The sequence below is a fragment of the Oryctolagus cuniculus genome, chromosome 4 (genome assembly GCF_964237555.1).
Source record: "Oryctolagus cuniculus chromosome 4, mOryCun1.1, whole genome shotgun sequence".
NCBI lineage: Eukaryota > Metazoa > Chordata > Mammalia > Lagomorpha > Leporidae > Oryctolagus > Oryctolagus cuniculus.
The window spans coordinates 95,209,313-95,223,696 of NC_091435.1; the positions used below are offsets into that span (position 1 = coordinate 95,209,313).

The 14,384-nt window shown below is 46.5% G+C and overlaps 1 protein-coding gene across 2 annotated transcripts in view; it reads right to left on the reverse strand.

Annotated features, from left to right (window-relative positions):
• LIPH (lipase H) overlaps positions 1 to 14,384 on the reverse strand; it is a 48,362-nt gene that overhangs the window by 20,693 nt on the left and 13,285 nt on the right. For both annotated transcript variants that reach the window (XM_008266161.4, NM_001082106.1), the window contains 4 exon segments: positions 12,211 to 12,578; positions 10,609 to 10,717; positions 3,511 to 3,612; positions 1,841 to 1,930 (listed from right to left, as the gene is read on the reverse strand). In XM_008266161.4, the coding sequence (XP_008264383.2) occupies positions 1,841 to 1,930; positions 3,511 to 3,612; positions 10,609 to 10,717; positions 12,211 to 12,578 (669 nt within the window).

Consider the following 14,384-nt stretch of genomic DNA (forward strand, 5'->3'; position numbering starts at 1 on the left):
CTTTGCACGCTAATAAGTGGCGAATCAGGGAATTTCAGCCCAGGTATATGTGGCTTGCAAACCTGTGATTATTTCTTTACCACAGAAGCTCTCAAAATCACAGAACAGTAGTATTAGAGAACTTGGGAACTCATTAGAAATGTAAATTCTAGGGCTGGCCCTAAGGGAATGGGGGAGGCGGAGAGGGTGGTATCATAATCTGTTTTCACAAGCCTTTCTCATGATTCTGATGCGTGATGCATGTTAAACTTTGAGAACTACTTTGTACTACAGAATGGAAGATGGTGTGTGTGTGTGTGTGTGTGTGTGTGCCTGTGAGGGAATAGCACACAACCTTGAGTCTTAACTAAAGACTAAACTTGAGGGGCTGGCGCTGTGATGCAGTGGGTTAAAGCCACAGCCTGTAGCACAGGCATCCCATATGGGCGCTGGTTTGAGTCTCCGCTGCCCCACTTTGAATCCAGCTCCCAGCTAATGAGCTTGGGAAAGGATTAGAGGATGCCCAGGCCCTTGGGTCTATGCACCCATCTGGGAGACCCAGAAGAAGCTCCTGGATCCCAGCTTCAGCCTGGCCCAGGCCTGGCCATTGTAGCCATTTGGGGAGTGAACCAGTGTAACTTTCTTTCTGTGTAACTCTAACTTTCAAATAAATAAAAAAATCTTAAAAAAATAAATAAACTGAGATTATATCACATGGTTTTGTGTCTTTTCACTTAATATATTTAAGAATTTTCATTAATCTCTGAAAACACAATGTTAATAATTATATTCCTTTGTATGAGTGTACTGTAATTCCTTTAATAGCTTTCCTTTTCTGTACATTTAGATTATTTTTAAAACTTAGCTGTTATAAATAATGCTGCATTGAAGATTTTTGCTCTCTAACTCTTGTCTATACTTCCCATTATTTCTCTAGGAAAAGTGTGGAATTTCTAGGTCAAAGACACACTTAAAAAAAAAGATTTATTTATTTATTTGAAAGAGTTACACAGAGAGAGAAGGAGAAGCAGAGAGAGAGAGAGAGAGATCTTCCATCACTGGCTCACTCCCCAATTGGCCACAACAGCTGGAGCTGTGCCAATCCAAAACCAAGAGCCAGGAACTTCTTCCAGGTCTCCCACATGGGTGCAGGGGCCCAAGGACTTGGGCCATCTTCTACTGCTTTCCCAGACCATAGCAGAGAGCTGGTGCCCATATATGGTGCCCATATAGGATGCCGGTACTGCAGGCGGCGGCTTTACCAGTTACACCACAGAGCCAGCCCCAAAGATACACTTTTCAAGAGAGAGGAATAATTAACTATAGCTTTTAATCATATATTTATAATTTTTAGAAGGTATGTATTTGAATTGTAACTTTTAGTTTATGATTTAATATATACCACCTCCATATTCTCAGGAAATTTGTTTTCTATTAAAAATGACTCCTTCAGGGCCAGTGCTGTGGCACAGTAGATTAAGCCTCTGCCTGTAGTGCCAGCATGCCATATGGGCACCGGTTCTAATCCTGGCTGCTCCTCTTCTGACCCAACTCTCTGCTATGGCCTGGGAAAGCAGTAGAAGATGGCCCAAGTGCTTGGGCCCCTGCACCACATGGGAGACCAGAAGAAGCTCCTGGCTCCTGGCTTCGGATGGGCACAGCTCCAGCCTTTGCAGCCATTTGGGGAATGAACCAGCAGATGGAAGACTTTTCTCTCTTCGCTCCCTCTCTCGCTGTAACTCTACATCTCAAATAAATAAATGAAATCTTTTGTTAAAAATGGCTCCACCTAGAAAAATAACAGATTTTTAAAATGTGCCTTCTTCAAACCTCGGACAAAATATAAAGTGTCTGTATTTACCTTCAAAGATTGTCTTGGGGCAACCAGGTTGATCCACTCCTCCATTTGGGTAGAAGTCTATGTTTCCTAATGGTTCCTTATAGCCCAGTGCTAGAAGAGAGCATACTATACTTTTACAGAAGTTTGAATGTTCACATTTCATAGCTCATTGCCAGTAGGATATAGGTAGAGATTTATTATTATTGTTTTTGTTACTGTTTTAATTATTGTTCTACCTAGTTAAATACTTTGCCCAACGTTACCCCAATAGTTAGCTGCGAAACTAATGGTTTCCAACTAGGGGACTGTGAAGGTGATGATGGAATTGACTTCCTCCAGTACTTATCTAAGATCTAAGACTTTCACTTGTAGGGCTGGCATAATGACCCCTGTCTTCATCTTCACAAATGGAAAACAGGAGAAATGGATATTTTTACTTAGGAGACAAAAATCATTAAAGATTTGGGACTTAAGATGGTAAAAATATTAGAAACACTTCTAGAACAGGGGTTCTAAACAAATTTTCAATACCTATTTTCTTTAACCATGAACCCCCAAACCAACCAGTAAAATGTTTGATAAAGTATTACTCATAATTATGTATACATACATATGTGCATATATGAAGTGCATCATGGTAATAACAGTAGTCACTACATGTTGAGATATATATAATATCATATATCACCCTGCATGTGTCCCTGGGCCTCATACTAGGTGTTTTACATATGTGTCTCCTAAACTCAGATGAAGTAACATAACAAATAAAGATACGAGGCTCAGGGGACTTCAGGAAACAACACAACCTTGAGAGAAGGAGCAGCACCTGGCCAGAGGAGTTGGAGTTGGAGTTGGAGTTCACCTTTGACTCTAAGCCCCACCCTCTCCTTCAAAATTCACTTCCCAAAAATAAGAAATAAATGGCTCTATTTGATCAAGCGCTAATATGACACTGAGGTACTGCCCTTGAGAAACTTAATACTTTGCAAACACCATAGTAAGAATGAAGCTGTTTCACAGAGATCTTTGTTCGAAGGCAAAAATGGCTGGATACCACGTCAGAGTATCCCTGGGGGTCTCGGGAGTCTTGGGGGTTGTATCACAAACAGGACCACTCTGCTGTGTCTCCTCAGACCTCCCCATGTTCTTACTCCAGCTTCTCTCCCAGACATCTGGATACAGATGCCCATGCTTGAACATCACCCTGACCCCCATGACATGTACTCAGTCACACTTGGGTGTGGATTCAGCACCATGAAATGGCCAGGAAGATCCAGAGAGCTAGTGGGTTAGAGTCACCCTACATGAGACACAAAGCCGGAACTTAGCTGTCAGCTTAAAGAAATAATGAGAAAGAACCAACAAAACCAGGAAATCATGCATCCAAACCCAGATGCATGCGTGGAAATATCTGTCCATGTGGTATGCCAATCAGCCTGTCCTTGATGGTCATTTTTAAAATTAAGAAGAGACCATGAGAAACCCATCCCCATTCCAGCATGGGGTCCCGGGTGCCTGCATTAAACCAGTTTCTCTTAGTATTTCTGTGGCTTTGGAATCCTGCCCTAGGAAAAAAAGAAATCTAGAGGAGCTGGACCTGCCCCAGCACGCGGCTACCCCCAGGGAGAGACTCTGTGGGTCTGGGGTGGGGGTGGGGTGGGGTCCCACATCCACAAGGACAGGAATGTTACCGTCAGTGTCGGAATGGATGACATCAACGAACTGCGCATCACTGGGATCTAATCTGTCCTGGGGAGGCTTCCCGTTGAATAAAGGGCCCGCAGGGTCGAGACCTGGAAGGAAAACAGAGTCGCTTGGCAGCTCCGCGCCATGACTCACCTGCAGCCGGGCCTTTGATTCTTCCTGATTCGATGGTTCGTGGGCTGCAGAGCAACCTGGGATGGATGAGCACTCACGTTGCCATCTGCTTTCCACAGTTGCGTAGCTTTTTTCCCACAGTGGAAAGGGTTAATCTGGCAGTGCCTCTGAGAACGGCATCTGGACTCCATCAGCAGGTCTACCTCATGCCAAGCTCACCAGCAGGGAATGCGTACACACACGCACACACACACATGCACGCATGAACAGACCAGGTTGTGGGTGTGAAATGAGGGAAGAAGCACCAAGGGTGCATGAAAGAGAAGAAAGTCAATACTGTGGACCCATCTTTATCCCATTTTACATCATCCAGAAGCCTCACTCAGCCCTTCTCTTTCCTTTCTTCTTTCTTTCTTTCTTTCTTTTTTTTTTTTTTTTAAGAATTATTTATTTATTTGAAAGACAGAGTTACAGAGAGACAGAGGCAGAGGGAGTGAGAGGTCTTCCATCTACTGGTTCACTCCCCAAATGGCCACAACAGCCAGGGCTGGGCCAATCTGAAGCCAGGAGCCAGGAGCTTCTTCCAGGTCGCCCATGCAGGTGCAGGGGCCCAGGCAGTTGGGCCATCTTCTACTGCCTTCCCAGGCTATAGCAGAGAGATGGATCGGAAGTGGAGCAGCCAGGACTCAAATACGCACCTATATGGGATGCCGGCACTGCAGAAGGAGGCTTTACCTGCTACACCATGGTGCTGGCCTAATCTTTTGTTTTTAAAGACTTATTTATTTATTTGAAAGTCAGAGCACAGAGAGAGAGAAAGAGATCTTTCTTCTGCTGGTTCACTCCCCAGATGGCCGCAACAATTAGCGCTGGGCCAGGCTGAAGCCAGGAGCCTCTTCCAGGTCTCCCACGCGGGTGAAGGGGCCCAAGCACTTGGGCCATCCTCCACCACCCCTCCAGGCCATTAGCAGGGAGCTGGATCAGAAGTGGAGCAGCCAGGATAGAAACCAGCACCCACATGGGATGCCAGCATCACAGACAGTGGCTTTACTCATTATGCCACAAGGTCGGGCCCCCCAGTTTTTCCTTCTTATTATGAATGAAACTCCTTTATAGCTCCCACTTTTATTCGGATACAATAACTTGTTTGCTCTGCATTGCAAACCTGTGCGGCCAGCAGGGTAGGTATTCCTATTCCCATCGTGCAGGCGGCTGACCTGAGGTTCCGTCTTGACCAGATTACAGCATCAGGATATAACCACCTCTATCGGTGCAGCTCTTGGGTTTACCACACGGGGTCGAGCAAGCTCACTGGGGAAGGGCGAAACTCCCTGGTCAAAGCAGGTGTCACCGAGGGAAATAAAGTAGGTGCCAATCCCCACAGAAAGGCTGCACAGCACAGATGCCTGAACCAATTTCTTGCCTTTGGTCACTGTTTGCTGGCATTCCTGTCACTCTGAAGATGCTGGAAAACCAGGACAGCAGTTTGTATGATGCTGAGACCACAAAATAAAAGCTTTATACTGAAAAAAAAAAAAAAAAAAAAAAAGGCAGAGGCTCATAAAAGGGCCCTGCTCACAAGAGCCCTACCTGGATGGCCGCAGTATGGAGTAGCAGATGAAACATAGGAACAATTTTGAGAGCACAGAGCGAAGAGGGTGTTGTTAATAATTGGAACAGGATTAAAGGCACAATCTGGGACTGTTACAGGCAAACTTGGACTTGTGATCATCTCAGTGATAAGCCCTAGCAAGTGATCAGCTTACTATGTCAGCCAGAAATTACAGGTAGACTGCCCAATAAAGCTGCCTACTCTGTGTGAGTAGCTGGACAGAAGGGTCCAAACCTAGCACTAGGCAGCTGTGTGACCTCGGGTAGGCTACATAACTTCTCTGAACCTCGGTGCCCTTATCCTGTGAAAGGGGAGTAGAGTCCAGAACGTGCTGGATTATTACAGAATAGAAGCAGAATGAACTAATGGAGCTCTTAGTGCTTTAAAATCGCCACACTAGAGTCTGGCGAGTGATCCTCAACTTTTGTTGCAGCACCAAGTGGTTTGAGAATTTGATGAAAGCGCTGGACTCCCCAGGAATGACATGGAACATTTTGCACACAACTTTAGAGGCCACTTACTCCCATACCCAAGGTCACCACGAACTCTCTAAGGCAGTGCTGCCCTATAGAAATATAATACAGCAACCTGGGGCCGACGCTGTGGTGCAGTGGGTTAACACCTGGCCTGAAGCGTTGGCATCCCATATGGGCGCCAGTTCTAGTCCCGGATGCTCCACTTCCGATCCAGCTCTCTGCTGTGGCCTGGGAAAGCAGTAGAAGATGACCCAAGCTCTTAGGCCCCTGCACCCATGTGGGAGACCCGGAAGAAGCTCCTGGCTCCTGGCTTTGGATCGGCGCAGTTCTGGCCATTGTGGTCAACTGGGGAGTGAACCAGTGGATGGAAGACCTCTCTCTCTCTGCCTCTCCTCTCTCTGTGTAACTCTTTCAAGTAAAAAATAAAAATAAATCTTTAAAAAAAAGAAATATAACATAGCAACCTGAGAATAAGAAAAATGTAAAAAGCAAAAGGGAAATTAATTTTAAGAATACACTTGGGGCCAGCACCAATGCTCAGTAGGTTAATCTACTGCCTGCAGTGCCAGCATCCCATATGGCGCCAGTTCTAGTCCCAGCTGCCCCTTTCCCACTCCAGCTCTCTGCTATGGCCTGGGAAAGCAGAGGAAGATGGCCCAAGTGCTTGGCCCCTGCACCAGCTCCTGGCTCCGGATTGGCCCAGTTCCAGCCATTGTGGCAATTTGGGGGAAAAAAAAGCAGATGGAAGATCTTTCTTCTGTCTCTCCCTCTTTCTTAACACTACCTCTCAAATAAATAAATAAATAAATATTAAAAAAAACCCTTTATTTAATCCAATACATCCAAAATATTAACAACACATAATCAATATGAAAAAACTGACATTTCTTGTCATCTTCAAAATCATGTATATTTTGCAGATATAGCACATCTCAGTTTGCACTGAGCATGTCAAGTGCTTGGTGGCCACGTGTGGCTAGTGACTACTGTATTAGCACAACTCTAAGGTCGTTTACCACAGCATGGTGTTTAGACCACTTGCACCTTCAGGTTAAAAATAGAAATTCCTGAGGCCAACATGGCAGTGCAGTGGGTTAAGGTGCCACCTGTGATGCCAACCTCCCAAATGAGGCCGATTCAAGTCCCAGCTGCTCCACTTCCCATCCAGCTCCCTGCTAATGCATCTGGGAAAACAGCAGAAGATAACCCAAGTACTTGGGTCCCTGATACCCATATGGGAGACCTAGATGGAGTTCAAGGCTCCCGGCTTCAGCCTGCCCCAATCTTGGCCATTGTGGCCATTTGGGGAGTAAACCAGCAAATGGAAGATCTCTCTCTCTCTCTCTCTCTTTCTCTTTCTCTCTCTCTTTCTCTCTCTCTCTCTCCATGTCTTTACCTCTCTCTCTCTAACTCTGCCTTTCAAATAAATAAAATAAAATATAAATATGTATATATAATACAGACTCCTGACCCCAACCCTACTGGTTCTGATTTGGCCAGTGTTGTTAACCAGCACCCTAAACTGAGTTTTATACACAGTTTAGTTTGAGAATCGAATTTAATGCCATCACAAGTGGTGTAGGCAGTTGGAGTACTTTTTAATCCATTCATCTCTACCATCTTCTGCAGAAATCAATAATAAGTAAAACCAGGAGATGTGCCCAGAGAGCAAGAGCAAGAGGACGGATTGAAGAAAGGGAAATGAAGAGATGAAGCAGCCATCCAGGCCTGGTAAGTAATAAGCAGGAGACACGAAGATCCAGCTCTGAGGAGGTGCAAGTGAGTGGGGTAACGGGCCATAGTCCCACTCCACAGCCCAGTGAGCTCACCCAGGCAAGGGTGGGAAGGGGAAATAGTTTACTCCCAAAGCTGCTCTTGGAATGGCTGAGATGGACCTTGGGACTCAGAGATGACGAGGAATCAGGAGAACATGAGGAAGTCAGTGGAGACAGAAAATTGGACTGTGGACCCCTGGTTGAGTCCAGGCCACAAGGGCATGGCCACGTGGGCCCAGCCCAAGTGAAGGAATGTTGGCTTGGGGGATTTCTGTGGTCAGAGACCAGACTCTCCATTGCAGGTCACATTCACGGTAGTTGTGGGAATAAGTTCACTGGGAGGAAGCGGGCACAGCCAGGAGGTGGCACTGGGGGCTAGAGCCTGCTAGTGCAGCCCTAGAGGGCAGAGTCTGCTCTTCTCTTGCCAGGAGTGTCAGGATGGAGCCTGCGGTCAGCCCCGGGGCGGGGATTTATACACGGAAACCAGCAAGCATTGCAAGTTAGAGCTTTCCCTCTTCCTTCCTTTTCATTTATTTACTTTTTTCAGAGCTGATTGACTTCCAGACACACCTCTAGAAAAGGTCCCACCCAACAGATACTCCCAACAGATCAGGGACACAGGCACATTCTAGCCATCTGTCCTTCCTACACAGGTGGGGAATCGAAATTCTTGCAAAATAAACACAGATTTCTTTCTAAAACATCATCTCAATAAGAACATTTTTTTTTTTTTTGACAGGCAGAGTTAGACAGTGAGAGAGAGAGACAGAGAGAAAGGTCTTCCTTCCGTTGGTTCACCCCCCAAATGGCCACTATGGCCAGCGCGCTGCGCTGATCCAAAGCCAGGAGCCAGGTGCTTCCTCCTGGTCTCCTACGTGGGTGCAGGGCCCAAGCACTTGGGCCATCCTCCACTGTACTCCCGGGCCACAGCAGAGAGCCTGACTAGAAGAGGGGCAACCAGGACAGAACCAGCGCCCCAACCAGGACTAGAACCCGAGGTGCTGGCGCCTCAGGCAGAGGATTAGCCTAGTGAGCCGCGGCGCCGGCCAGACATTTTTTAAACTTGAAAAAAGAACTTTGGGGTGGGCACTGAGGCAAAACAGGTTAAGCCACTGCTTGTGATGCCTGTGTTCCATATTGGAACGCCGGTTTGAGTGCTGGCTCAATGAAGATGGCACAAATCCTTGGGTTCCTGACCCCTAAATGAGACACCCAGATGGAGTTGAGCTCCAGGCTTCAGGCTGGTCCAGCCCTGGCTGAATCATGAACCAGAGGATAAAAGATTCCCCTCTCCCCCTTGCTCTCTCTCTCTCTTGCTCTCTCACTCTGTTACTCTGCCTTTCACATAAATAAATATATCTTTAAAAAAAAAAAAAAAAAAAGCTTTGCTTCCCCAGGGAAGTAGGTAGATAAAATGAGGGCAACATTGGCCTTTGGGATGGAAGAGAAGAAAACATCCAGGACAAGCAATATGACCTTCAGTACCAAGGCTAAAGGAAAGGCTAGCCATGTGGAGTGTGTGTCTGTGTCTGTGTCTGTGTCTAAGAGAGACAGAGAAAAGCAGAGATGCAGTCGGGAGCAGAAACGGAGACACCTGGAGATATACAGACTAAACATAGAGATGACGCACACAAGGCAATCTGCCTGGTTTAAGTAGTGCATTCAGACTCACAGCCCTGAAAGTTTACCTCCCAAGTGAAGTGGTTCAAATCATTTACCCCTCCTCTCCCTCCATCCATTTCAACCTCCAGATTCTCTAGACTTTTTTTAAAAAAGATATATTTATTTATTTGAAAGTCAGAGTTACAAACAGGGAGAAGGAGAGGCAGAGAGGAGAGAGAGAAAGAGTGAAAGAGAGAGAGAGAGAGAGGTCTTCCATCCGCTGGTTCACACCCCAATTGGCCACAACGGCTGAAGCTGCACCGATCCAAAGCTAGGAGCCAGGTGCTTCCTCTGGGTCTGCTACGAGGGTGCAGGGGCCCAAGGACTCGGGGCATCTTCTACCGCTTTCCCAGGCCACAGCAGAGAGCTGGATTGGGAGTAGAGCAGCCGGGACCCAAACTGGCACCTATATGGGATGTTGGCACTGCAGGTAGCGGCTTTACCCACTACACCACAGCGCCGGCTCCCAGATTCCTTAGACTTAAAATAGTTGAGAGGCCAGTGCTGTGGCTTAGTGAGTTAAGCATCCCATATGGGTGCCAGTTCGAGTTCCAACTGCTCCATTCCAATCCAGCTTCCTGCTAGTGTGCCTGGGAGAGCAGCGGAGGATGGTCCAAGTTCTTGGGCCCCTGTACACATGTGGGAGACCTGGAGGAAGCTCCTGGCTCTTGGCTTTGGTCTGGCGCAGCCCTGGCCATTGCTGTCATTTGGGGAATGAGCCAATGGATGGAAGAGTTCTTTCTCTCTCTGCCTCTCTATAACTCTACCTTTCAAATAAATAAATAAATCTTTTTAAAAAAATAGCTCTCTGTTTGTGAAGATGGGTTCAGAGAAAGATGAGTGGGAGAGGCCTCATCTCTGAGAGCCACGCTCAGCCCTTCGTGTATAGTGTGGAAAGTTACTAAGCACTGGCAGAGGATCCCAGCAAAGGAGCCTTTGTTTGCGGTTTCACCTGCTGTGTGCCTGAGCATTTTCATTCAGCACAGGCCTGAAAGCTGATACCTAGAGGGTAAGGCCAAAGGTTAAAAGTCCCATCTTCTGTTCCCAGTTGGAGATGCAGCTGGACCTCGGCCCTGAAGTGGATTAAGTCCTCAGCTCAGGCTGTCCTGGATGAAATGAAAGGAAGAAGCCCCTGCTTGGTACGCACAGATCAAAGCCTCATAGGACACAACTGTTTCTCTAGCCTGAAGAGAAATCAAGTCACCACCACCAAGCTTGTTTACAGTATCTACAATTGACAAAGTGCTTTACATATACTTTATTAAATAATAACCCAAGCTCAGTATTATCATGGTCTTTCTTTTCCACAAAGGGATCCAGGCTTAAAGACATTAAGTAAGTGGAAAAGCTGGCTTTGAACCTAAGGACTTGGATTGCCTGCCTGCCGTCTCCCCAGGGAGCACCCTGCCCTGGCCCGAACCCTGCTCCCACACACAGGAGCCTTACCTGTAATTCTCCCCAGCTGCCCATTGTACATCTTTCCAACAAACCCTGATATGTGGGCTCCTAGACTTACTCCAATCATGTAGATGTCATCCAGAGAGGCTCCTCTTGCCTGGAATTTCAAAAAGTCCATCGTTATATAGTGCATGTTCCTAGGAACTGATAATATTTGGAGAAGTGTCCTAGCTGTATTTGTAAGCACCTTATATCTGTTATCTCACTCAAATGTCACAATAGCCCTGCCACGTAAATACTATTCTTTTGATTATACAGATGAAGAAATTGAGTTCTGGATTTGAAGTTATTTATCCCAGGTCAGGGCACAGACTAGAATTCCAACCCGTCTGTACCATACCTGTGCCTTTATGCTCATGCTGTCTCCACTCATGCTCCTACTAGAAACCAAGCCAAGACCCCTTTAAAACCTTTCAGATTGGAGACAACCATACATTTGATGAACTTCCTTAGCTTCTTCATACTGGCTCAGTAAAAGAAATCAAAGAAAATGGGGTGAGGATGGACCACGCTGTCTATGGGCTGTGGGGACAGCTAGTCATGGACCATTTTAATATTCACATCCCCAGGAGAGCTGCTTAATTTGGGAGATGGTGTAAAATTCACATCATCTCCAGCCACAGTGGCCACCAGACCTGACACACTCTGTGGCATTATTCTGATTTCATGTCATTTTCTTTTCTTGCTAAAAGGGACAATTCATGAGACAGATCACTAATTAAAATCTAAGGTTTTACGTTTTGTAATTCTTCTGAAAACATAAATCATTTCGTCAGACTATATGTCTCAGTTTTAGTTTTGGATAATGCAGTCACTAAACTTTTGACACTCCTAGCAAAAGCAACAGTTCTAGAAGTTGAGGATGCTCTAGATGTTTAAGCCAGGAAGCTCTCAGACAGTACCTCTTGTCCCAAAAAGACATCTTTATGGGAGTTAGAGAGTAAGATTCCTCTTCCTTAAGACACTTTGTTGGCCAGTGCCACGGCTCATTTGGCTAATCCTCTGCCTGCGGCGCCAGCACCCCGGGTTTTAGTCCCATTTGGGGTGCCAGGTACTAGTCCCGGTTGCTCCTCTTCCAGCCCAGCTCTCTGCTGTGGCCCAGGAGGGCAGTGGAGGATGGCCCAAGTGCTTGGGTCCCTGCACCCACATGGGAGACCAAGGGAAGCACCCGGCTCCTGGATTCGGATTGGCGCAGCGCTGGCCGTAGCAGCCATTAGGGGAGTGAACCAACGGAAGGAAGACCTTTCTCTCTCTGTCTCACTGTCTATAACTCTGTCTCTCTCTCTCTCACTGTCTAACTCTGCCTGTCCAAAAAAAAAAAAAAAGACACTGTGTTGTCATCTGCTGGCAAATTGTCATCATAAATATTTAAATCTACAACATCTTCAGTGACAATAATGTTCTCTTAGATGGGTGCCCATGCAGTTCACAACCTGCAATACCATGGGCCTACCCCCGCTTCTCCTGGGGCTTATTCAGATTTGCAAAATAGTCCCCCACTAGTCACGGCAGATATCTCTTGCCTTTAAACCTCCAGATAACAGACTGGTTCCAAGGGGCTCTGAATCATCCAAGGAAATTCTCACTTACCAACATCTGGTCGATAAACTCCTTCAAGATTATGGCTACTTTCTTGGTCTTATTAGAGGCCTGGGTGTATATTACAGTTGTAGCTCCACGATTCCAATCAACAACAACCAGGTTCATGTCTTCTACCATGAGCAAAGCTTTTACTAAGTCCTGCAACCAAACTGGAGGGGAGCCTGTTGGTCTGAATCCATGGACAACGAAGGTGGTTTTCTTGGTCACATTCAAGTTTCCAAAAGTTGTGGAGTTGATGATTTGTGCGCAGGTGTAGTTTTTCCTGGTGTAGAGCAACAACCTCACATTGAGTTCCGTACCAACCACTGCACTGTGAAAGCTCAGTTTGGTGAATGAAGGACATGTTTCGTCTGTGTCTGAAAACAAAAATGAGACAGCATCACAATAGTTCTTTCCTTAGCTGGGCATCCAGCATGAATCCTCTGCTATTCACTGCAATTCTTATGTACCTTACGGCACCTGCAAGGGGCTGCATCTAGCTGTATGAAGTTGCAGTCACGCCTGATTCAGGGCCCCATGAATAGTAACCTGTAGTTTCACCAGGGAAACCATTCTTCTAAATCCCACCTTCTCTCAAGGTCAAGCCCAAAGGTTACCTCTAACCTGCCAGTCATGAGTACTGTCTTTTTACCCTAGAGCCCCCTCCAATTCCTTTACATCTCTGGGCGACAGCACAGTGACAGCATCCTTGCGGGGATGTGCTATGGGTATTTCATACATGTGTGTCGATCCTGCAGGAGCACGCTCTCTTTGCAATGCTGTCTCATAAGCTGTGTATCTCTCACAGTGCCCAGCACATGGTGGACTCAATCATTGAATTTGCAGGGCCCAAGCATATGAGTTTAGACTTTCCTTGTCTAAACACCAGCCTGCAATGGCAGCGGAGAACATGGCATGCCTTGTCCTAAGCCTTTCGTTCACATCTGAAGCTGATGACCACCGTAGACTTTCTTGGACCCTCTCCATCTCCGCTCCCCAGACCCCACCTTTAAGCATTTATCTTACTGAGCAGGCTCGAAGGAGGGCCTCAGGAAAAGGGTTGGTGATGGGGAAAGGACCAGCACCGGATGAGCCTGGAGCACTTAGTTACGCCAGAAGGTGTGGGTGTGTTTAGAAACCCGACACAAGGACGCAGAGAGTTTGACAGGGCTTCCACTGGCCAGATCTGGGATAACTGGAGCACAGAATAATTAAGGACAGCAATGAGTTATAGGCTTTGGAGAAAAGCAGGAATCTATGATTCTATGACAAATACGCATCTATAGGTAAAGAAATAGAGAAGAGACAAAGACTCTATTTTTAGTAGAAGGCTGAATGCTGACTTGAATGTAGAGAGAGGGCTGGAGTTGCTTATCATTTTGCAGCCATCAGAATAAGGGTTATGGTTGCTGGCACTGTGGCGTAGCGGGTAAAGCCGCAGCCTGCAGGTGCCGGCATCCCATATGGGCACCAGTTTGAGCCCTGGCTGCTTCACTTCTGATCTAGCTCTCTGCTGTGGCCTAGAAAAGCAGGAGAAGACGGCCCAAGTCTTTGGGCCCCTGGCCCTATGTGGGAGACCTGGAAGAAGCTCCTGGCTCCTGGCTTTGGATTGGTGCAGCTTAGGCTGTGGCGGCCAATTGGAGAGTGAACCCGCGGATGGAAGACCTCTCTCTCTCTCTCTCTCTGTAACTCTGCCTTTCAAATAAATAAATAAATCTTAAAAAAAAAAAAAAAAGAATAAGGATCACATAGGCAAGAACTATTAATGGATGCTAACTTGAGTTGGGAGGTATTTTGATGAGGAGCATAAAATTTGCACGGTCATGAAGTGTTTCCCACAGGTTGCTTAATAGTGACCACAATAAAAAATAATAACCACACAAAGGAACTTCAAAAACTGTGGAGGCACGGACAGTGTGCACAACAGGGTAAGCTGCCACTTGGGACATCCCATCCATGTCAGAGTGCCTGAGATCCAGTCCCACCTGCACTTCTGACCCAGTTTCCTGGGAGGCAGCAGACAATGGCTCAGTAACACAGGCTACAAGTGGCGGCTTACCTGCTAAGCCACAGCACTGGCCCCAGGTTTTTTATTCTTGTATCTTTCTGACACGTTTCAAATTATTTCCAAATAAAAAGCTTAAATAGAAGAAACAGGACAGGACCATATTACTGATACGTGG